This window comes from Mus caroli, chromosome 13 (genome assembly GCF_900094665.2).
Source record: "Mus caroli chromosome 13, CAROLI_EIJ_v1.1, whole genome shotgun sequence".
NCBI lineage: Eukaryota > Metazoa > Chordata > Mammalia > Rodentia > Muridae > Mus > Mus caroli.
Window position 1 is genome coordinate 78522468 of NC_034582.1, and position 25859 is coordinate 78548326.

General features: G+C 37.5%; 1 protein-coding gene and 1 pseudogene across 4 annotated transcripts in view; one reads left to right on the plus strand and one right to left on the minus strand.

Annotated features, from left to right (window-relative positions):
- The window catches only part of Tmem161b (transmembrane protein 161B), a 70576-nt gene extending 48596 nt beyond the window's left edge, over window positions 1–21980 (plus strand). For 2 of the 4 annotated variants that reach the window (XM_029468324.1, XM_021179988.2), the window contains 7 exons: window positions 8999–9150; window positions 9590–9650; window positions 10263–10403; window positions 12933–13046; window positions 18391–18565; window positions 19396–19492; window positions 20615–21980. In XM_029468324.1, coding sequence (XP_029324184.1) covers window positions 8999–9150; window positions 9590–9650; window positions 10263–10403; window positions 12933–13046; window positions 18391–18565; window positions 19396–19492; window positions 20615–20892 — 1018 coding nt within the window. In that variant the 3' untranslated portion in view covers window positions 20893–21980. The remainder of the gene's footprint in view (window positions 1–8998; window positions 9151–9589; window positions 9651–10262; window positions 10404–12932; window positions 13047–18390; window positions 18566–19395; window positions 19493–20614) is intronic. The other 2 variants (XM_021179990.2, XM_029468325.1) reach the window with 1 other exon arrangement.
- On the minus strand, window positions 7477–8113 carry LOC110307779 (annotated as a pseudogene).
- Window positions 21981–25859: the final 3879 nt, after the last annotated feature.

A 25859-nucleotide genomic window follows, 5' to 3' on the forward strand; every position in this document is an offset into this window, starting at 1 on the left:
TAGCCCTGGCTGTCCTGGAACTCACTTTGTAGACCAGACTGACCTCGAACTCAGAAATCCGCCTGCCTCTGCCTCCCAAGTGCTGGGATTATTAAAGGCATACGCCACCATTGCCCAGCTTGGATTTGGTCTTATTCTTATAAAATCACCTGTTTTGAAAATTCATGTTGGTGAGTTCTAGGAAGCTTTTTTGTAACTATTTATCTGATGAACATTTTGTGGATGCTTATTGCTGAGGAAGTAGAATCACCTATACAAGCATCTGGAATTGTCTGTATTTCATATGTATGGTCATTATAATTTTGTATTTTTTAGGAAATTTTCTTTACTTTCTCAACTATTTTCTTATGTTTCTCGCTTAGACTTTTACTACAGTTTAAAATGTTCGTGAGCTCTTTTTTAACTCCTTTGAAAATCTGTCTTATTACATTTTGTGTCTTTTTATTAGTGATAAATATTCCTTATAGAATGCTTCTCTTTCCACTTTCGTTAAAGAAAAGAACATACACAGTGACTAGCCACTCACATATTTTCTGTCATTTTTCATTTTATTTAAGAAGAATGTGCTGACAGCCCGTGCTTGTCCTAGCTTTAACTGCTCTCATCTTTATGAATCAAATCTACCAGCAGTGACTACTGTTTAGGATTTCTTCATCTCCTTATTGTATGTCCCTACTTATGAATCAAATGCAGGTCTCTGCAGATTTCCAAGCACATATACATTAATTGATTCAGATATTTTCTGCAGTTGTTACTAATGAAATATTCTTGGTTAAAGTAGTTCTCAAATTAGGAACATTTAACTTAATCAGTTTAGTGATTAAGTTACACAGGCCAGTTGTTTTATTTACACAATCATTTGTTCCTTTTCTTGGTGTATTTATGTTGATGGACTTACATTGGACAGCAGAAACATTTTCTGTAGTCTTGAGAGTCCTAAAAGAAGGAGACTGGTATTTTGAATGCATGATACTAAATTTAAATGTTAGAGCCTGGATGTGGGCCACCTCTTGTCATCAGTGCACTCTAAACTGACCCTGACTTCCCTCCTCATTGGTTTGTAGCTCTGCACATCATCATTGACCAGGCTTCATGCTTCAGTCCTATTTATGCCATGAGCTAGAGTGTAAGGCAATGACAGTGAAGACCTCACAGCACAGGGAAGCAGCTGTACTAATGGTCTTTACTTCATGTGACGTCCTAGAGTTCTAGGGAAATGTCTCTGATTATGGAGCATTTTAATCTCTTATGAAGAAATGAAAAGCAAAGAGGTAAAATCATCATAGCAAAAGCCAGTGAGTGATCCTGTGATAGAAGTCAAAATGTTAAAGTAGTTTATAACATACAGGCAGGTTTTTAAAATAAACTTTCTTAAGAATAAACTGTAGCCCATAGTAGTGTTGGGTCAATTACATGAATTTCAAGAAGAAAGCTATGCTGCAAAGAATTCTAAGGCTTTTCAGACCTATTGTGCTTGGCTACAGTACTAAATCATTAGTCATATTTCCACACTGTATTATACAGTGTCAAATATGTAAGATTCAAAAGCCATTATGCATATCTTTATACCTAGCTAGAGTTTTTAATTTGCTATTATTATGGACATGCAAATATTTATAAAACCAAGTCGTAGTTTAAATGAACATAAGTCCTAAGGCTTTCCAGTTGAGGCAGTTTTATTTGTAGACATGCAAAGGTATAGAAGTTAAGTGCTACCTTATTTGCTGTGGGAAATAGCCATAGCAACTTAGGGCGAGTCAGTTTCTAGCTACTTCTAAATCCCTTAAAAGGTTACAGATTACTATTACTATATTCTTCCTTTGTACAAATGTGATGTGAAAGTTGGAACTCTGAAGTAGTTTGCTTTAGATGTCAGCTCTAGTCAAAAAGGATTCAAGGGTGGCCTTTTGTTTTATTAGAATCTAAAACCTTGGCCATTTTTGTTTTTTAAAATAAAGCCCATCTTTATGCTTTCATATATCTTTGAGAGGTATTTTTCTCTATTATCTGGTTACATTTACCCTGGCCCACTATAAGGTTATTTTGTGATGTACTTTAAAACATGTATGATACTTTTTTCTAATATCTAGAAAAACTTTATGTTCCTTTTTTCTTCCTAAGTAATAAGGCTGCACATCTAGAATATGATAAAACTTGAAGGTAATGTTACAAACTTTTTGTACTGTTGAATTGGAATGATTATCTTGAAAGATTTTGCTAAATAGATCATAAGAGTGAATGTGCTTATTATAAATTAGCTTTAAATGAAGAATGTGTAATAAAGATGTAATATTGTTTTTAGGGTTTTGTCTGTCTCTTTGTTCTGTAGTGTAAAATGAAAAATGTAATTGTCTTAGTTGCTTTTCTACCAAGAAAAGTAGAAGTGTGAAACGTAATCATTTGAATAGGGGAAAAGTACCAGCACTTTTAATAATAGTCACAAACATAAGTACATCATCTCTCCATGGTTGAACAAATTTCAGCTTATGTGAAATTCAGTTTAAGTAGGAACATGATCTCTTTCTAGCACCTTGAAGGCTAGTTATCAGGATGGTTCCTGTTTGGTGTGAGATTAATTTATGTCCTGTAGCCCAAGTCTGTGGTGTTTTCAGCAATATGATTTTACTGTGTAGCAATGACAATAGCTTGTGATAGTTTTAATATCTCTTGGCCTTCTCTAACTAACAACTCATGGGGAGACGTCCCGTGCCTCGAACTTTGACTTTTATGTAATAACCTGTGACTTCTGGGAGTGGCATTGTCCATCTGTGTGGTGTCCTTCTGCTCAAACTACTGTTTTGAAATTAGCTTGCTAAACTAGTCAGTTTCCGTAATAACTTTTTCATACATCCTTACTTTTGATTAACCTGCTTGCTATTTTCTTTCCTCTTGCTATTTCTCCTCTATCCACACCTCCACTTAATTCGTTAAGCCCATCCCAATCCCCTTTCTTTTGTATCCCAAGGATCCTATTAGGCTTCCATTGGTTTTCCCATACTCTTCCTTATATGCCTCTTCCTGCATAAGCCTCTCCACCCCCAATTTTCCACTTTCTACTTTCTTTTTACCTATAATTTATTTTCCCCTCCCCTTTAACGTACCTCCCCATATCTCCCTTTTAATTTCCTGGCTTCAATTTGTCTTCCAAGTTAAATACGCAAAACAAAAGTTTGCAACTAGGATATAAATATAAAGAGAGAACTTAGGGCCTGAAGTACCAGTTTTTCAGTTCTATCCATTTCTTTATTTTTTTGTTCTTTGCCTGAACAAAGAACAGCACTGTATTGTGTGTATATTTTTCTTATGTATTCATCTGTTGGGATATCCTAGCTGCTTCATTTTCTTCCTCTAAAACCATGGCTGTCTGAGTGTCTCTGAGGTAGAGTATGAAGTCCTTTGAATGTGGCTCAGGAGTAGTATAGCTGGGTCTTAAGCAGTTTTATTCAGAACTGATTTCCACTAGTTTACACTCCACCAAAAGTATGTAAGAAATTCTCTTTTGCCATGTGCACACCTGCATTTGCTGTCATTTGTATTACTGGAGATGGCTTTTTCGATTGGGGTAACAGGGGATCTTTGAAGAGTTTTGATCACATTTTCCTGATGGGCAGTGATGCTGACGAGCACTTTTTAAGGTTCTTCTGGCTCTTTGTATGAGAATTTTCTATTCCGTTCCATAGCCCATTTTTAGTTGGATTCTTGATTTTCTTAATGTTTAGTTGTTGAGTTCTTTGTATACTTTGGACATGAATCCCCGATGAATGAATAGCTGGTAAACGTGGGCCTATTACTTGTTTCACAGTTTGCTTTGCTGTACAGAAGCTTTTGAGTTTTGTGGGATACCATTTTGTAATTGTTTTTATTTCCTGAGGTACTGGAGTCTTGCTCGCCAGCTTCTTACCTGTCCTTGTAAGTTGAAACATGCACTCTGCTTTCTCCACTCCTGGTTTTATAGTATCAGAATTAAGATACAGTTTTTCTTCAATATATATTTGACAACTCTGCCAAAAGTTGTATAATTATAGTTACATGAACTTATATTTGGGTTCTCAATTCTATCCCATAGATCTCTGTTTTTGTGCCAGTACCATACAATATTTATTACTGTAGTATAATTTGAAATCAAGTATGGTGGTACCTCGCTAAGCATCTTTTGGCTCAAGACTGTCTTAGCTATCCTACTTCCTTTTGGCCCGGAAATGCTTGGGATTGGTTTTTGGTTTTCTGCATCTGTGAAGAGGTCATGTAATTTTGATTGGAATTGCATTGACTCTGTGGGTTGCTATTGGTAGGATGGCCATTTTTATAAGATTAGTTGTGCCTATCCATGAGCCTGGAAACTCTTCAATCTTCTTGCATCTTCCTTAATTTCTGTGTTGTTTGTTGTAAAGTTTCCATTGTAGAGTTCTTTTATTTCCTTGGTTCAGTTTGTCCCTAGGCATGTTTATTTTATTTTATTATGGCTGTTATAAATGGAATTTCATTTTTGGTGTGTTTGTCATTGATATATAAGACAGCTCTTGGTTTGTATGTGTTTTGTGTCGTCCCACTTTGCAGAAAGTATCATCTATAAAAGGATTTGGGTGGAGTCTTTAGGAACTCTTATATAATCATATCTTCTGCAAACAAGGATACTTTGTTCTTTTTTTTTTCCTATTCCTATCCCATTTATTTCCTTCCCTTGTCCTATTGGTCTAGCTGAGACTTCAAACTGTACTGTATAGCAGTAAAAAGAATGGGCCTCCTTATTTATCCCAGATCTTAGTGTGCAGGTGCTTGAGGTTTTCTGCATTTAGTAGGGTAGGGCTGCTGTAACAGCTTTTGGTGTGTTGATGTACACTTCCTCTGTCACTAGCCTTCTATGATTTCTACCATGAATTCTGGATTTTACCAAAGTTTTCTAGTAAAGTGGTGTTATTTCTGTGTTTTAATCTTCACTACATGATGAGTTACATTTACGTATGTCAAACTATTCCTGCATTGCTAAAATTGACTGGACACTTAATTCAGGTCAGGGTTGGTCATAGTCTCTCAATGCATATGGCCTTTTTAAAAAACTATAGTAAATTAACATTAAATTACATCACTTCTCTCCTTCCTTTTCCTTCTTCAAAGTTTTCCTTGTCCTTCCTCACTCTCTCTCAAAATGATAGCCTTTTTCCCTTTGATTCTTACTGGTGTTCGTGGCAGGGGAAGAGAGAGTGATGCAGAGCTACACCAACCCAGCCTTTCCCTCTCAGCAGTCTTTAATGACTGGTAGTTTTTTGTCTAGGGGTTGGACCCTGTGAGGTTTATTTATTTATTCCCCTTTCACATTAGTGTGACTATTGATATTGTCATAATTCAGTTGTTTTTAGGCAGTCACTTCTAGGAGATACTGCAAACTTCTTAGTCCTCTGGTTCTTATAATCCTTTTCTCCCCTAGTCTAAATGTTCTCTGAGTCTTAGATAACAGGAGCTATACTGTAGATAGATCAGCTTGGTCTGTTGATTGCTGCAGTTTGTCTATTGTTTTCTGTGATGGTCTTTATTTGTTGTAGAGAGAAGCTGTACTGACCTGGAAATTACAAGAGTATAAGGTTTAGCTGGCGGTGGTAGTGCACGTCTTTAATCCAGGTACTCAGGAAGCAGAGAAAGGTGGATCTGAGTTTGAGACCAGGCTGACCTACAGAGCAAGTTCCAGGTCAGCCAGGGCTCCACACAGAGAAACTGTCTCAAAAGAAAAAAGAAAAAAAAAAAAGTAACAAAACAAACAAGCAAACAAAAAGACTTAAAGTTTTAGAATGTATTTAAAAATTATGCTGGTCTAATAAAGTAGGATGGAGTAGTTTCTCTTCTAAGATCCGTGACTTCACCAGTCCCAGACAGTTGCTACGTTTCTTGTACCAGGCATGATTTAAGTGAAGTGAATGCACACCCACCCACAGAGAGAGAGTGTGTGTGTATATGTGTCTTTAGTTTTGAGGTAAATATAAAATAATATGGTTCCTCAAGGCTTTATCAAAAAACCTGGTGTTGAGTCTCTGTAGTCTTTGTCATAATTGGCAAAATCTCTTTATGTATAAAAGTTGAGAAGAATAATATTGATTTATATGTAATGGTTTCATGAAAGAGAAGCTTTAAAAATCATCTTTCTTAAAATAACATAGAAATGATGCTTTTGACAAACCTCTGAATCATTTGAATTGAAATTAACATCAAATAAATTTGATAATTTGCTTAAGCTTGACAGCAGAGCATCATGCCAAGTTCAACAGTGCCACAGTTTACTCATAGCTACTTATATATGATTGAGTAGGTGTTATTAAAAAATAGGAAAAAGACTGACTAGCAGGTTCAGGTAAGATTTACATAGCAGTAGTAGGGATTTTAGGAGGAGTAGAGCATAGAAGCACAACAAAGTCCTGCACTGCAAGATGCAAGCTTGCATCAGTATTGTTTCTTAAAGTCTTTCTGTGCTTTGAGGAGATTGCCAGCTTTCCAGATTCAGAAGACGTGAAGATTTATTCCTTGCTATAGAAATTATTGAGCAGGATGTACAGATGTCTCATGGTTTAGCACTTCCCTAGAAAGCTTAAGGCCCTAGGCTGGGAACCTAACACCATTTATTCATTAATTGATGGATTAAATAAAATAAGTTTTTTTTAAAGTGTAGCTTTAGCATAGAGCATGCTCCTTTTGAAAAACTGTAAGAAAAATGTTTAACTAGTTTGAAAAGGTCCATCTTTTCCTCTGCTCTGGGATTGACTATTTAGTGTCATTGGTGGAGGCAGACAAGTGAGTGCTGAGTGTCCAGGCTCTGGATTATGCTAGGGTTAAAACTCAGCCTCCTCTAATCTAACTGCATAACTTCCAGGTTTTTGCCTAACTTCTGGAACAGGTCTCTTTAGCCGCGGTTTGTTTTGTATGTGACTAATGCTAAAACACAGCTGTTTTTTTCAGTGCTTAACATGACATTCTATCAAAGATTCTTTTTTTTAAAGTATATTTACTTAGAAGCATTCAGAATGTCAACAAAACAGCCGCTTTTTTTTTTTTTTTTTTGCAATTACAGAGTGGTATTCAGTTAACAGAACAACTATTATCTTCGTATATGCAGGATCAGAGACAACTGAAGATGAAAAAAAATAAAACCCAAAAGTAAAACCAAAAGAAAAAAAACGAAACAAAACTGCTGGCTCCATATATAACTAAGTTGTGCTGTGCACCAACAAGAACCTGCTTTAAATTTCCATGCCAATTTACAACCCCCAGACTGTACCAGGCAAGGTTAGTGGCTATTGAAAATAGGACCAGGACAGGGCTATCTAAAGACACATTCGGTAGTGTGTTAACTATACAAAAAAAGACACTCTACAGTTTAAAAACAAATCTTACACAGCCTTACATTTCAATTTCTTTTCTTTAAAAGGAGTGAGTTGTGTACAGTGGGGATAAAAGCTTTATAGACAAGAAAAAAAAACTGCTAGAACCAACTTATTCATCATCTTCTTCATCTTTGTCTTCCTCTCCCTCCTCTTCCTCATCCTCTTCACCCTACTCATCATCTTCCTTTTCCTTCTTTTTTGTGCTCTTTTCAGCCTTGACTACCCCCTTTGTCGCTGCATCAGGTTTTCCTTTAGCTCTGTAGGCAGCAATATCCTTCTCGCACTTCTCCTTCAGCTTGGCAGCCTTCTTCTCATAGGGCTGCTTGTCATCCACTGAAGTGTTGTTCCATATCTCTCCTAGTTTCTTTGCAACATCACCAATGGATAAACCAGGATGCTCGCCTTTGATTTTGGGTTAGTACTCAGAACAGAACAAGAAGGCCGAAGGAGGCCTCTTGGGTGCATTGGGGTCCTTGAACTTCTTTTTGGTCTCCTCTTTAGTAGGGATGTAGGTTTTCATTTCTCTTTCATAACAAGCCTTGTCAGCCTTTGCCATATCTTCAAATTTCCCCTTTTCTTTAGCAGACATGGTCTTCCACCTCTCTGAGCACTGCTTGGAGAACTCTGAGAAGCTGACAGAAGCATCCGGGTGCTTCTTCTTGTGCTCCTCCCGCCAGGTTTGCACAAAGAGTGCATGCATATGAGGACATTTTGCCTCTCCGCTTCTTAGGATCTCCTTTGCCCATGTTTAGCTGGTTTTCCTCTGCGAGGCACAGAGTCGCCCAGTGCTGGGCCAGCTCTCGCATGGCCCGGCGCGCTGTATCGATGGAGCTCAGTGTGCTGCAAAGGCTGTGAGAGTGGGAGCCAGCTCTATCAAAGTTTCTTATGTCTACATTTGTTAACTGGCTGCATTCTTTTAAGGAGAATGCGGTCCAAGTGCTAGGTGTGCGTTATATTTGACTTGATCCTAATTAAAGGAGTAAATATGTGTTATGTGGAGTTCAGGTAACATGTTGCCTTTTGTTTTATTTTCAAGGTGGGCATGTTGAAACTTTGATCAGTTTGGAATATTCAGTTGGAATTGTCTTTGTTTAGCCCTCATATGAATGATGGTTCTAAATAGTTTTCATATAACACCAGCAACTATAAGCAATTTTAAAATTTTATAATTTAGTGGGTACAAAAGACTTCTGTGGTATTATAATATGTAATTTATTATAAGTGCAAGTAATAAATATAAAGGCTTAATAAGTATGCCTGATAAGAGTAGCAGCCTAAAATCTCTGCCACTCCTTTTCAAGCTGCTGTTGTCCTGAACCTATTGGTTTCTCAAATTCTGTTGTTACTCCCATTGAATTTGAGTCATATACATAAGAAATACATTATGTAATTACAATTTAATTTTTACATACTTTTCCTTAATTTAAAAATATAGACTCATTAGATTTTCTCTTTGTGTTCTATTTCCATTAAGATTTTCATTAGTTTTCACTTCCCAAGGACCTCTGACAGACACTAGATAGAATCAAAGCGAATACTGGGTATTCTTTTGGCATTTGCCTGATGTAAAGATGGCTGTACATAGCTCCCACAAGTTATTTGTGGTTTTTCCTGAACTTTTCCTTTTGCAGCAAAGTTCTATTTTCATTAACTACACACTATTTTAAAGTAGAAGATGGAGGTGAAAGGTCAGTTTGTGTCACCTTTGGATTTTTTTTCTTCGTTAAAGCAATGGCAGTTTTGATCGTAACAGAGAACTACCTGGAGTTTGGCCTTGAAACAGGTAAAACTTTTATACAACTTTAAAAATCAATTTTAGTTAAATATTTTTTATTTCAGTATTTAAGTTTTTGTCAGATAAATATTTAAACGTTGAGTTGGCTTATGTTCTAATTAACCTTTACTATTCTTCAATGAGATCTTTATTGTTACTGTTTTATAAGATTTTATTAACCTTGTTCCCAAAATGTTGCACACTTAGTTTTTTCTTAAGGTTTAATTAATTTCTGTAATGCTAAGGAATTAATTCAAATTTTCTGCACTCATGAAATGTACAAGTATCAAAGGGATGTTTTAGAGACTGTTCTTGGGAATAACTGATTTTTATTGCATCATAGCATACTTATTAACACAGAGAAAGGCTAGTCATTAGCATATAAGATGCTGTGTTTTCTAAGAGTATATTTCACCCTATGATGACAGTAGTCTCTTTTTTCCTACAGGGTTTACAAATTTTTCAGACAGTGCAATGCAGTTTCTTGAAAAGCAGGGTTTAGAATCTCAGTAAGTTTTTGACAATTTGAGCATTATTTAAATTTAACATTTTTCATTCTTAAAGCAGTTTTTACTATAAATAATTGATTTTAATTAGTAAAATAATTCCCTTATGATAGGACTCTCACTTCTCTCCCTCACTCACTTCGGTATTGGGATCTAACCCTGGGACCAGTGCATACAGACGAGCAGGTGCTCACCTCCAAACTCACTGTGAGAGGCGCTTACCCCTAAACTCCATTGCCAGCCCCCGGGTCACCACTTTTAGGAACACCTTACTCAGACTGTGTACAGTCATTTGAAGTTAAGACTTTCCCATCAAATTTTTAGCTATATTTGCTCTTACAATCCCACTGTGTCCAAAGATGAAATTAACTTATATCTGAGCCATATGTCATTAATGTGTAGCTTGGATTGTTGGCTATTATTTAAGAAATATCTGGTTTAGTTTCTAGTTAGTTCACCATGACCTGTCAAGAATAAGATCAGTATGCATGTGTGTAGTACATACTTTGATGTACTGACGTTGTCATGACTTGTAAATTACCTGGATAGAAAAAATGGTTCTTAGTAAGTTATCAAAAAATTTATCAGTTTTTTTTTTTTAAACTTTATTTCTAGGGGCCCTGTTTCAAAACTTACTTTCAAATTTTTCCTGGCTGTTTTCTGTTCACTCATTGGGGCTTTTTTGACATTTCCTGGATTACGGCTGGCTCAAATGCATCTGGATGCCCTGAATATGGCAACAGAAAAAATTACACAGTAAGCGGAAAATGTACATAAGCACATGCAGATAAATATATGTTTTCCATCTTAATTAAGGTATATTATTGTGATAAAATAAATTATTTTATTCAAAATTAATATCAATAAATATTTGATGTCACACCAGTTTTTAGTCAGCTATAAGTAGTTTCTCTTTGAAATTTCAGGCTAGTGTTAAAAATACATTTGTTGTTAAAACTCATTTTTACCTGTTTAAATGAAAATGTTAAAGTTTATATTCTTTTTAATTCAGAGATTTATAGCATTTTGGTCTCTACATTCAAATTGAAAATCTCATAGAAAAATTTTTTTAAAAAAGTTTTTTTAATACTTAAAGTTTATGTGTTGATTCAGATATTTTAATATTTTTATTTATGACAAATAATTTTAAATCTGAGTTACATTTGTAAGAATGTTTTTAAGTTGTTGATCTGCATGTTAAACTTAAAGTATTTCACTATTTTATTTCCAGATTGTAAATAATATGCAACATCCTGCATCAAGTTAGTTTAACCACCAAATCTTATTTTGAATCTAAGGGAGAAAACATTAAACCTCTGCTCATGGCTCTGAAGCCATTGCTGATTTCTGTAGTTATTTAGGGGTCTTTGTTTATTTGGTTGATTGGAGTTTAGTTTGTTTATGAATAGAGACATCTTTTTTTTTCAATTTTTTATTAGATATTTTCTTCATTTACATTTTAAATGCTATCCCCAAAGCCCCCTATACCCTCCCCCAGCCCTGCTCCCCTACCCACCCACTCCCACCTTAACAGAAGGGTGAGCTTGTATATGCTTTCGTTTATACCTGCACTGCAGGTCATCCTTGGACCCTCCATCTTATATACATATATATAGTCATTAAGCTCTTCTAGGAGGACACTGTATTTAAGACACTTTAAGATCCTAATTCCTCTCTTTACATTCTTAGCTTTTACCTATGTTCTTTAATTTTCACTTTTCCTCTTGACTCCATTTTCTCCGTGTTTAGGTGTTTACTTGTTCCTAGCTGCCCCGCCCCTGTTACACACTACTTCATCTCCCCCCACGTTTTTTCTTTTACTCAGCATGCTCTTCACTATGCCCTGCCTTTCCCACCACCCAGCTCTCTAAAGGCTTCTTTTAAGACAAAACCTGATTCCCCCCCCCCTCCTCTCTACACACACACTGCAGTCCACTAACCCCAGTGTTAGGATTTAAATAAGCTGAAAAGGGTGGGTGGAGGGGAGCCCTTCACAAGCTACTGAAACCGCTGTGGGCTGCTCCTTGATACTGGAGTGTTCCCTAGCAACACTGCATACCTAATACTGCTCTTTCTTCCCTGCCCTCCATGGTTTACCAAGACTGTGAGATGAAAGAATCACGTTATAAAACATAAAGCATTTAGTGATGATTGGAGAGAGGGTGATGCATCTATCTTCAGTAAAATGTGGCTTTATTTTAAGGGTTTTCCTGTGGGAATTTGGGATTTTGTGTTATTTCCAGTTTATTACAGCCTCGTGTTGTGGTACAGCACTCACCCTGTCATGCTGCAACAGTATGAGCAAGCTAGTTCTGTTGTGGGTAGCCTGAGTGGCAAAGGAGCAGCTCAGACTGCACCCCTATGGCAAGGCACTGCAGCTTGTACTGTGCTTGGGTTGTAACCACCTTTCCGTCTCAGGACTTACTATTCCTGACTCAGCCCTGTGTCCTCCAGACCTGTCCCTACCATTTGTCTATGTAGTAATATTTAAAAGTCTGTGTATTTAAAACCTATAGTTAAGCCTTCTCTATGGTTGATAATGAAAGCAGTGTGTTGTAATAAAATAGTGTAACAAGTCTGTCTTTTGTTCCAAAGAGAAAACTTTTGTCAAGCCATGTGTATCTGTAGGATACAGATTTAGTTAACAGAGAGGTTGCAGCTTAATCCTGATATCCCTCTTCTGCATTAGGAATGTAGCCCCAGTATGGTGGCTCATGTCTGTAGTTCCAGCTTTTGTGAGGCTGAGAGTAACATGAAGGCCAGGCTAGGCTGTGTAACAAGGTCTGTTCCATAGAACTAAAAATAAGGGGGGGGGGGTGGTACATTATCTTTATTTGTATATGGTAAATGAATTTCATCTGTGTTTATAACAGTCCAAGAAATACAAATCTTGAGTCATTTGTAATTTTGGCATTATAAATGATCATTGCATATTGCAAGGTTTGCTCAGTTGTAAGCTGTTGTGTTTCATTTGCCATTTGCCTTCTACTCATTTATTTGTGAATAATAAGCAAATGTTCAGTTTAGCTATGTTGAAAATTTTCGGATGACGTGTGGGTATATATTCCCTTGGGATCACTGTAGATAATTCTTAAAACACCTATCATTGAGTCCTGGATTTAAGGGATTGTCTTTCTAGGTCTGCATGTTCTCACCTGAAACACTAAGATAATAACTCAGTTCTTAAGGATTCTGGTTAACAGTAAATAGTTAGAAATGCTATACCCTAGTTATACTTGCACATTTTGTTTCTAGATCTTTATGGTATTTCTTGTATATTTTCAGAACATTACTTCATATCAACTTCTTGGCACCTTTATTTATGGTTCTGCTCTGGGTGAAACCAATCACTAAAGACTATATCATGAACCCACCATTGGGTAGAGAGAGTGTCCCTTTGTAAGTATGGGTACTTGAGTCCTATGTTTTATTTCATTATACTTCAAAGTTGCTTTTTCTAATGGTAGGTAGGTTTGTTCATCTTTTTTTTAGACAGAGTATCAGTATATTGCCCAGACTGTCCTGGAACTCACTGTGTGGATCAGTCTGGTCTTGAACTCACAGAGATCTGCCTGATTCTTCCTCCTGAATACTAGAATTGAAGACATGTCACACTTCTAAAGTTTTTTGTTTGTCTGCTTTTATATTAAGTGGAGGTACTTTATTCTTTAATATTAGTGTAAGTGGTGAAGATAAGGCTTGAACCTGAAGCTGCAGGCCATCATATAACCTATTTTTGAACTTTTTTGAAAAGAATACTAACAAATATTACTCTATACTAATATTAGCCTATATACACCCTGAGATTTATCTCCTGATGTCCAATTATCATCTGCCATTTTGCCTATTTGGATCCCTCTACGGTGCTTTTATTATTGTTCTACTGTGAAACTTATGGAGGGAAAGTAATGCCAATGAAAACTATAGTAGTATTTATTTCCTTATCCATGGAAAATTTTAACATTGCCTTTTGCTTCATTCATACCTTTTAGATAAAATGTTTTCAAATAAATTAGAGACATACAGTAAGTACTATAGTTGCCATCTCTAACAAAATTTGTTTCTACAACATACTTAGGAAAATTAAAAGTAATATCTTAAAATTATTATTATTATTATTATTATTATTATTACTTGTTCATATATCCCCAGTTAGACAACTATGTGTTAGCAGAATAAGATATCAAAGGAATAAAGAAGTTTATTGGCAGGCACTAATAACCACTCTGTGTGCTAGGCACATGTCGTGGGATTCCATTGCAGTTCTAAGAAGGTTTAGACAGCTGCTTTGCACTCTAGCCCAGCTTCTCATTGACAATGTCACTTGAGGCAGATTTTTTAACTGTTCTGTCTCTGTTTCCCCATCTGGAAAAGGAAGTGATATCTACCTCACAGGGTTCTTGGTAGAATTCAGTGAAAGATCACATGTAATGCAGCCCTTTGAAAAGTGCTTAATGATGCTCTTTTCACTATTGTGTCGTCAGAATTAAAGTCGAGAAGTCTGGCAAATCACTGGCTGCATGGTGTGTACTGTGTTATGTGTAGTATATACTCAATTGCCTTGGAGAGTAGAACCAGTGGTGACCATAACATTTTTATTTTGACATAATTCTTTTGAACTAGGGAAGTATTCCCTGAAGAAGTAGTGTCTATCATACATATAACTAAACAACTAACCCTTAATAATAGGTTTAACTTGACAGATTACAAGTAAAATTAGGAAGAACAAGGAAACTAGCATTTGTCAGAAACCAATTATGCTGTGTCAGTGATTCTCAGCATTTTTTCTTGGTCTTTTGTGTAATAATTGTTCATAGTTACTGTTCTCATTGACTAGATGAGAAGCAGACTCAAAAGTTAAATAGTTGACTAATGGTGTTACTCAACCATTTTGTGGGAGACAGACCTGAGGATGCACATCTAAGAATACAGTCATGGCTCTAAAGTCATGAGGGAGGCCTAAAGATGAGGAGCTTAAGGTCAGGCCGGGCAGCCTAGTGAGATTCGCATTTCTCTCTGTTCCCACCCTCCTCTAAATGTAGCAGTACCAAAATCCAATTTGTTTATATACAACATCCTCCCTTGGGATAGTCGCGAAACTGTTTTCTCCATTGTTTTATCTTTGCTTCTGCTATATTTCATAAACAGTTAATCAAAATTATAGCCTAAATATCCTCCATCTTATCCTGTTTTAGTTGTAAGTTAATAATTTAGTTGAAAATATCTGTTTATGCTGGCCAGTGGTGGAGCACACCTTTAATCCCAACACGTGGAAGGCAGAGGCAGGTGAATGTCTTGAGTTTGAGGCCAGCCTGGTCCATAACACAAATTCCAAGACAGCCAGAGTACACAGAGAAACCCTGTCTCAAAACAAAATCTGTTTAAAGTCAAGCATCCATGTGGTAGTTGATGAAATAATGACTGTTGGTCAAAAAGAAAGTGATGTGGTTTTTCTGTCATATAAAGTACTAAGTATATGGAATAGTGCTTGTAGTCAGAAGTATAGTGGATATGCTGCTGTGCTGATGGGATATGTGCTTAAATTCTGGTACAGTATGGAAAAAGTAAAATGGGGCTACATGCAGCCTTTGTGTGTTTATAGCCAGAAAGGAAAACTAGAAGTTATCCTAAAGACCACTATTACCTTGGAATCTGGAAAGAATTCTTTCTCCCCATTCTCTCTGATTGATTGATTGATTGATTGATTGATTGATTGATTGATAAAGACTAGGTCTTATTGAAGCCCCAGCTCACTTTGAGCTCACAGTGGGTGGTCACCTGCCTCCACCTCCACACAGTTATATGTGAGCTTCTTTTTCACTTTCTGATACAGTCTCAGACCTGAGCTGAGGCTCGCCTGCGACTGCTGTCCTTACCTTCTGCCTGTTCTTTACCTGTGCATTGACCCCAGTTCACATTCCTGCCTGAGACTCCATCAGGTCACATGATCAGATACTTGTATTACCTTAGGATGTGTTAGAAGATACTTAATCAGTAGCTGATTCCACATACTGAACTTGGAAAATGAGCCAGTGATTTTCTAGTTTATTAAGTTTGCCTTGTTCTCCTCCATAGCTGTGAAATAGCCATCTTCACTGTTACCAGTCAGTCCTCGTTCCACACTCCAGGGAACAGACTTCTAGACAGGTCACTTGGAATGACAGCTTTGAGGGTGCACATACCCTTACATCTTTATACTGTTATTGTTTTTGACTGGCTCGTTTGTCTCACTTATTCTAGTGGAAATGTATTGTTAAATTGTTATGTCTTTATGTTTTCTAGCCAACAGTGCCTTTGCATTGTAGTTTAAATCTGTGTGCCTTTACAACCTTGAAAAGGGAAACAAACCACTATGGGTTATAAAGTTTTTGTCTCATTCCCATTTCTGACCTTCAGTTCAGAAAACACTCAAACAGAATCACATTTTCATGGCTTCTCTGCCTTCCCTTTTTCTTATTCAACAGCATGATGTACCATAGCACCTGTATAGATAGGCCTTTAGTTCACTTCCCAGGCAATTGCTGTTGTACAGAAGGGTGATGTAGTAATAGACCATGATCAGGGAAAACCTATTGTGAATTGTTTTAGGCTCCTCTTTTCTTTTCTTTTCTTTTCTTTTCTTTTCTTTTCTTTTCTTTTAATTGTTTCAGGCTGGGAGATGGTTCATTTTATAAAGTTGACAGCTGGACAAGCCCAGAGATCTAAGTTCAGGTCCCCAGACCTACATAAAAAGCAAGGCTTGACAATACATACTCTTATGACATCTCTTCAAAAGTTAGACTGATGGGAAAAGCTTAAAGTATTTTGGTAATGAAGATAGACTTTTGATGTCTCTTTAAACCTTAAAGGTTTTATTGTTGTTTTGTAAGAACTGGTTTCTGTTTGAAAAGTAGTACCTTGTGAGTGACTTGATAGAGTAACTCGATGATGCTTGGTGTAATTGCACACACTGATTTTCCAAATAAGAGCTGGAGTTAAGATGTGTTGCCGGAAATATTAAAATAATGAACCCACCAACTCTGCATGGGGCCAGACCACGCTTCTGCGCTCCTGCTGGCCTGCCAACTCTCCTGCCACGTCAGACCTCAGGGCTCCCGCTGGGCCATCTCTCTCGTACCTCTCCTTGCTCCCCACACACCCCCAGTTCCTCTCGCTACCAGTAACTCCACGGTCAGCCATCAATCATAATACACATTACCCTGGTAGAATCAAGACTCTTAATGCTTAACCAATCAGATTTATGTATCAATAATATCACAATTTATAAGATGCCAGTACAGTAATTTCAGAGCTAATTAATAATGATAAAAGATCTATCCCAATATTTTAACCTTGTGAAATCATAGCTACTTGTAGCTGGAAAACACCACATGGGTACACGTTAGCCACCATCTTCCTTGTCCTCCTACTCTGAGACACTGTCTCTCTAACTCTTTACTCTGCCTCCCTTTTCCCTGTCCAATCATGGGCCTCCTCAGCACTGATGTAATTGGACAGTGAAAATCCCGTGACAAAGATGCACCCTGAAATCGACGTTAGAATGAATAGAGCACACAACAGGGAACATTGTGTGTAGGGGCTATCTCAGTTAGGGTTTCATTGCTATGAAGGGACAGCATGACCAAGGCAGCTTTTAAATAGGAAAAATTTTAATTGGGCCTGACTTACAATTTCAGAGGTTTAGTAGTCCATTATCATCTGCAGGCAGCACCCAGAGATCTCATACCACACTGTGTGTTACTTGAGCGTAGAATACCTCAAAGACTGTCCCAAAAGGGACACATTTTGTTCAAAAGAAAGGCTACATTCACTGCAACTAGGCCATACTTCCTGATAGTGCCATTCCTTATGGGCCAAGCGTTCAAACATGAGCCTGTGGGGCCACACCTATTCAAAGCATCACAATGGGGAAGGGTATGTGCATGTATATATGGTGTGTGTGTGTGTGTATGTGTGTGTGTGTACATGTGTACATGTATGTGAGCATGATAAAGGGTTGGGGGACACTGTCAATATCAGTTGTCTTTCCTGGATCACATTCTACTAATATTTTTCTGAGACAGTGTCATTGAAGCTCACTGATTCATGGACTGTCTGCCCAGTGAGCTTCAGGGATGCACCTGTCTCTATCCTTCCTCCCCCCCCCTCAACCCCCACACACACCAATCCCCTCAGTCTTGAGCTACAAGATGTGCTAAAATCTTAAACTTATTGTTGAGGCACCACTTAGAACATGACAGATTAATTAAGGAGATTTCTAATCTATGAGTTTTGTTTTGTTTTGTTTAATTTTCAGTGGTCCTAATTAGAAACAGAGCAGACTGAAATTACCCCAACCAAATAAGTCTATAAACATGTGAAACTATAGCAAGTTGTAGGTGAGTCATTGACTTGATTAGTTCCACCTGTGGTCTCCTATGATCCCTTTGAACGAAATCATCTGCGACCATTCAGCCTCACTGCCTTTGTCATATCGCTCACGTTTTTTCCTAGCCATAGGTAGATAGTAAGGGGGCTCTCTTGTGACCTATACTTTCGTTATGCTTATGCTTACTTATTTTGTACAAGGGAAGCCATTAAATGTGTTATTGGTAGAGTAGAATTCTTTTGTTCTGGGTCTCCTGGTTCAGTCTAGATAAGTATAAATTTTTCTATGGTCTCCATGGTGAATAGTAAGTAGCATGACTACTGTGCTAATACATTGTGATCCCTGAGAGCACCATATCCACTTTCTGATCTCTAGAATGACAGAAGCCACATTTGATACTCTTCGACTCTGGTTAATAATCCTGCTCTGTGTTTTGCGGTTGGCCATGATGCGAAGTCACCTGCAAGCATATTTAAATTTGGCCCAGAAATGTGTGGATCAAATGAAGAAAGAAGCTGGCCGAATAAGTACAGTTGAGCTACAGAAAATGGCAAGTTATATAACAATCAAAATGGAAAATGAATGACAGAAGCCATTTCATGAAGAATAATTTGGACCTTTAATTGAAATATGCCATCTCATAATATCTTTCCTGTAAACAAATGGGGTGCTCATAAGCTGGCATTTGTCAGAGATGTTTATCCAATTCTGCTGCTGAAAGGGGCTTATGTGTCAATACTGTTGGTTGCTACAAAGCTGTTTCAAGTCCCTGATGCTGAATGGGCAGCCATATAAACTTCTGAAAGGCATTACAGTATGTTGTCAGACCTTACGACTAGAAGACTGGGGAATGCAGTGCCTGTCTGATTACTCCCTCTATGTGAATTCTAAGTACTTAGTGGAGACTTTCAAGAAGAGAGATGTGAGTGATGTGTGGGCCTAGAGTCTGATCCCTTTTCTTTTTAGATTTACTAGAATGTTGGCCTGTTTTTCATCTTTATATTTTATATATTTTCGTGTTATTCAAAAGTTGACCTCAAATATGTTCATATGGAGTGAAGATTTAGTGTTTTATTTATAGAGTTCATGTCCATATCTGCCTTTATAGTTGTTTACTCTGTTGTTTAAGTAGCTCTCCATAGAGATTTTGGTAATTTACTTTTGAGATTTTTCTTCAATTTTGTAGTACTTTCAAATTCTAAAATCTTTATCTTCAGTTTGAGCCTTTTTGAATTTAAGATCCATGCATAATGAAATGTAGACTAGTAATAATTCACTTGTTTGCTCAGGAAGGGATTAGATAATATCATAAGCATTGCAGTGTGATGACTTTAGGACCAGTTAATTCACTCATCACTTGTCTGCTGTTGTTGGTTACAGGTGGCGCGAGTCTTTTACTACCTGTGTGTCATTGCCCTGCAGTATGTGGCACCTCTGGTAATGCTGCTTCACATGACTCTGCTTCTGAAAACACTAGGTAGGCATGTGTGTGTGCCATGGCACCGAGGGCACACCCTTTGCTTTCTGTCACCAGCATGGATGTGCACCTAGTGACATTGCTGTTGTTTGTTGTAGCTTTAGAAGGAAGCCAGAGAAATCTTTTCTGGAAAGGTCTTGGGTTTAGAAGCCTGGATGTGTGCAGTTTTATTATTTTATGTTTAAAGGGTTTTCTTTTAAGGTTAATTCCAGAGTTCTCAAATAATGTGGCTAAGCACTGTTGTTTAGACTTGAGTGTTATAAGTAGGTGAATTAAAGGTTTGTTGGGGCCTAAGATTTCAGTTATTACAAAGTCTTTGTAAACTTGGCTAGGTGGCAGATTATATAGACAGTTTGACTTCAGGTAACTTATGTTGGAAGAAAGGGTGAAGGATTTTCAGGGCAAAAGTGGGGTCTGGACTGTCAAGTCTCTTTGTGTGTTAGTACCCAGGAACTACCTATGGTTGCCCTATTTTCCTTTTCTTAGTTCAGGCAGTCTTCCATAGTGGTGGTTTAAAAGCCCCAAGAAACTCTTTAAGTATGATCTGAATAGGCTCACTCATACAGGGAACAGATCCTAAGTTTAAGTGTGCCTTCAGACCTCTGTACCATAAGGGACGGGTAGCTCAGTTACACTATGTGACTCATATCCTATGCAAGGTAAAAAAGTTTATGATGAAGCCAGTTCTAAAAGCCATTAACTGTTTCTCACATTGATGTCATATCTTTCTCAGAAAGACATTTGGTGTGATGCTGGAGCCCCAGAAAGGATTTCTAGGAAGTTAATGGGGCTGTTCTGTCAAGGAAGGCTGTTGACTCATAGCCAGATTTCACTGCACTGAATTAAGGATCTGTCATACTTGTTTTTTATAATATACTTTAATTACTTTAAAAAAAATTCTATAATATGGTTCAGTTAATTTTATTACCTTAACAGGTAGCAAAATTATTACTTTATTTTCAACGTAAAATTGTTTACTCTACCACCAAACTTTTTAATGTGTAATATGGGTGGGGATTTAAGGTTTGCTTTTCTTATGGTTTTGTTTGTTTGTTTGTTTGTTTGTTTTGTTTGATCCTTAGAATCATCTACTTATCAAGTTTTGTGTCTTGAATATCCTAGGTAATCATTCCTGGGGAATTTATCCAGAAGCTGCCTTTCCCTTGCCAGTGGATAATAATCTCCCCTCCAACTCGGTTTACCCTGAACTACCATCACCTGATGGGAAGATGAAGGTAACTGTTACACAAATCACAGTGGCACTGAGCAGCTTAAAAAACATCTTCACGCCTCTCCTTTTTCGAGGACTTCTGTCATTTTTGACATGGTGGATTGCTGCTTGCCTCTTTTCTACAAGCCTTTTTGGGCTTTTCTATCATCAGTATCTGACAGTGGCATGAATTTCAGTCAAAAACGGATATCCAAGTCACACTTTAAATTCAAATATCTGTGCCCTTGAAGGATTGACAAAGGAAGAATGCAAATACAACGGAGAAAAAAATTATTGGAGTGTTTTGTTTTGAATGCTTCCTCTGTACTCTCAGGGTGAATTAATGTTGTAATATTTAAAACTCATGAGATAGGTTGTTACACTGTTACACACTGTGGCATTGGAATTGTAACTCATTGTGAGAACTAATGTGAGAGGGCTATCTGCAGGGGTAATCCTTCTGATTATCTTGGTTTACAGCTGCAAACCTCCAACAGTCTGTTAGACTTCTTCTAGGACTCCAGTTACTGACTGCTTTTCATGGTGTTGTGGTACTGTTACTACTCATAGTTGCTGCCTACAGAACAATCTTCAAACTGAGCCATGCCAGAGGGAAGGGAAAGGAATGAAAATTACTTCTGTTGGTAATGTATTAGTCTTAAAAAAAAAATCCAACAGAAAGGAAGAGAAAGCTACTGTATATTACAGTAAGAAAAGCTGCATAGTCATTTTACATTGAATGGAGATATAAATCACCTATTGTCTACAAGTACTGTTACTTGAGAGTAGCAGGAATATTCTTTTAAAGTGAATGCCACCCAGCTTGAAAGTTCTTTTTAAATGATTGGCCATATGAACATCAGCAGTCTCACTGTTAGTTTTGGGCCTTGCTGTATTTTATTTTTTCTTTGATTTTTAAATAGTTATGTTTAATCTAAAAATATTTATCAATACTGATCAAATTTGAGAATTACTTTGCAATCCTGCTGACTACGTGTATGTATTGTGTATATATTATATATTAAATATATAATATATTGAGGTTATAAAAGATGAAAATATTGAATCCTTATAATATTTTAAGTTTCAGAATGTACGTTAAACAATGATTTGAATGAGATGTATTTGTATCTAGAAATTTCTGTTTGGAATGAGATTAAAATACATTTTTTTAAAGCTCAAGAGAGTGTAATTTATTTGTTGTACATATATGATAATAGTACTTAAAATGTCATGAAGATTAGTTGATTTCTTACACATTAAATTTCATTTTCTTTTTTTGGTTTTTGCCTTTTATTAAACATAAATTCTTTTGTCATACAATATATCTAAATACAGGTCCCTATCCCTCTACTCCTCTTTCTGCTCACCTCCTCTCACACCCAGATCCACTCCCTTTCTGACTCTCATTAGAAAAGAACAGGCTTCTAAGAGATAACAACAAAACATAACAAAATAAAATACAATAAGAGAAAACAAAAACCATTCATAGCATGGTTGAACAGGCCAGGCCAATAGAAAAATAAGATGCCAATAATAGGCATAAGAGTTAGAGAACCACTCTGCATTTATTCAGCAGTCCCTCTCCATAAAGTGTTAAACTGAAAACTAGAGTATATATACAGGGGACCTGGTCCAGACCCATAAGCCCTGCTGATGCTGCTTTAGTCTCTGAACTCATAAGTGCTTTGCTCAGATGTCTGAGAGGGCCGTGTTCTGGTGTCCATTGTCTCTTTTGTCTCCCAGACACCTTCTGCCTCTTCTGCAGAGTTTCCTGGGCTCTGCAGAGAGGGATTTAATGGAGACAAATCCAGTACAGCTGTGTGTTCCAAGGTGCGTACAGTCTTATCTGTGTGTCTCTCTCTTTCTTCCCCACTTCATAATGTCTGCTGGTGAGCCTCTATGTGTTCCCGTCTGCTATAAGAGGAAGTGTCTCTGTTGTTGGCTGAGTAAGATACTGATCTATGAGTATTAGGAGTCATTTTATTGTGACTTTCAACTGCTCTAGCTTTCCGTTCCTGCCCTCAAATGCCCTTCAGTTCTAGCTGTCTCCCCTCATTCCCTCTTTTAATCCTGTCTCCTTTCAACCTTCCCACCTCCTCTCCTCCCTAGTCTGACCACTCCTGACCCCCCATTCCAGCTTCATTCCAGTCATAAAATTTACTCTATATCCCCCTCCAGGAAAATCCATGTGCCCCCTCAGGGGTCCTTTTCTCTATGCCAAAACCTCTCAGGGTCTACATGTTGTAGCTTATTTAGTACTTAAAAGCTAATAACTACATATAAGTAAATGCATACCATATTTATTTTTATGAGTCTTGGTTTACTCGGGATGGGTATTTTTTTTCCTACTTCCATCCATTTGCCTGCAAGTTGCATGATTTTTTTAATAGCCGAATAATACCCTATTCTGTATCTTCTGTTGAGGTACACCTAGGTTGTTTCTAATTTCTAATTTCTGAAGTAGAGTAGCAGTGACCAAGGTTGAGCAAGTTACCTTGTGGTGTGATCAAGCATAGACCAAGGGTAGCATAGGCTGGATCTTGAGTTAGAGAATTCCTAACTTTCTGAGCAATCACCATACTGATGTCCACAGTGGCTATAGAAGTTTGCACACCTACCAACAGTGGAAGAGTGTTCCCCTTGCTCCACATCCTCACTGGCATGTGCTGTCACGTGTGTTCTTGGTGTTAGCCATTCTGACAGGTGAAAGATGGAATCTCAAAGTAGTTTTGCTTTGCATTTCTCTGATGGCTAAGGATGATGGATATTTCTTGAAGTGCTTTTCAGCCATTTGAGATTCCTCTATTGAGAATTCTCTTTTTATGTCTGTATACCCCTTTTTAAATTAGATTGTTTAGTTTGTTGATGTCTAATTTCTTGAGGTCTTTATATACTTTGGATATTACTCCTCTATTAGATTTAGAGTTGGTAAACTCTTTAACTATTTTCCAATCTGCTGGCTGCAATTTTGTCCTATTGATGGTGTCCAGAGGCTTTTCAGTTTCATGAGGTTTCATTTGTTAATTGTAAATCTATCTTAGCACCTGCATTGTGTGTTCTGTTTAAGGAATTGTCTCCTGTGCCGATGTGTTCAAGGCTATTCTCCCCTTTCTCTTCTATCAGGTTCACGGTACTCAGCTTTATGTTGAGGTCTTCGATTCAGTTGGAGTTGAAGGTGTTAAGTATCAATCTATCTGCATTCTTCACCATACAGATATCCAGTTTAAAACAGCACCATTTGTTAACGATGGTGTCTTTTTTTACCAGTGTGTATTTCTGCCGTCTTTACCAAAAATGTGGTGTTTATAGGTCTATGGATTTACACTTGGGTCTTCACTACATTTGATCAATGTGTCTACTTACCATGATGTTTTTATTACTTTGTAATAAGACTTGAGGTCAGGTTTTTTTGTTTTGTTTTACTTTTTATGCTTCTATATAGAATTGAGAATTGTCCTTTCAAGATCTGTCAAGAATTGTGTTGAAATTTTGGTGAAGATTACATTTAATCTGTAGATGCTTAGATAGAATTGCCATTTTTACTATGTTGATCTTACTGATCCATTAGCATGTGTGATCTTTCCATCTTTTTCAATTTCTGTCTTCAAAGACTTGAAGTTTTTAATCATACAATTCTTTCACTGGCTTGGTTAGTGCTACCTCAAGATATATTATTTGAGGCTACTGTGAAAGGTATTAGTCTCGATTTCTTTCACAGCCCCTTGGTCATTTGTGTAGAGGAAGGTATTTCATTGCTGTGAAGGGACTTCACGACCAAGGCAACTCTTAAAAGAGAAAACATTTAGTAGTGGCTAGCTTATAATTTCAGAGATTCAGTCTATTATTACGGTGAGGACTTAGGCAGCATGAATGCAGACTTGGTGTTAGCCAAGAGTTCTACTTGATCCACAGGCAGTAGAAGGGACTGTATCACACTGGCCAGACTGAGCATATATATGAAACCTCAAAGCACTGTCTTTACAGTGACACACCTTTTCTAACAAGGCCACATCTCCTTATAGTTCCATTCACATGGGCCAACCATATACAAACCTCATTTACTCCCTGACCCCCCATAGACTTCTTCAAACACTTGAGTGAGGGCCATACCTAGCCATATCATAGCACAAAATACACTTAGTGCAACTTCAAAAGTCTCCATAATCTATCATAACCTGAATAATGTTCTAAGTCTAAAGTTCAAAGTCTCTGCTGGAATTCATGTAATCTCTTAATTATATTCACCTTTAAAATAAAAAATGGAGATCACCTATTTCTAACATATCATGGTACAGGGTGTTACCATTCCAAAACATAGGGTGTGGAGCACCGTGAGTTAATTCTGTACCAAAGCAAGACCAAAAAGCAGCTGGGCAAACTCCAAATTCTGCATCTGTATGTCAGATGTCAAGACTTTTCCAGTCTCCAGCTCCTTTCAGCTCTGCAACACAACTGTTTCTCTTGGGCTGATTGTACTCCTAGTTAGCAGCTTCCCTTGGCTGGTAACCCACAGCTGTGGCATCTCTAACATCTTGGGGTCTCCGAGCAAACTTCAACATCACAGTGTTGAAGTGTTCCAGTGACTGGGATCCACATGTGGTCTTCTGGACTTCTCTAAATGGCTTCAGTCACTTCTCCAGCTCTGCACTCTGTAGCACCTCAGGCTCTGGCTGACTCCACTCCACTGCTGCTGCTCTTGGTGGTCATCTCTAGTATGCCAGGGTCTTCTGCTGCAGGCAGACTGCACTTTTGCTAGTAGGCTCTCAGACTCTTCATGGTGCCAAGCCTCAACTAATTTGAATGGCCCCTTCAGGCTTCAGCTGCCACTGAGGCTGCACCTTCACTAGTGGCCTTTTCTGGCCTCTCACAGTGCCAAGCTTCAGCTGCTCTCTGAGCTCTTTGTGTCTTCAAAACCAGTACCACCTGAGTGATTCTTACACATTACCAAGTCTAGCTGCCAGTATGAGGTCTATCTCTAGAACATAGCTTCTTTGCTCCCAGAGAACATTTCCCAGAATATTTCTCTTCAGTGATGCTGGTTCCTTCTTGCTAATTTCTTTTTTTTTTAATTTTTCATATTTTTATTACATATTTTCCTCAATTACATTTCCAATGCTATCCCAAAAGTCCCCCATAGCGCCCCCCACTTCCCTA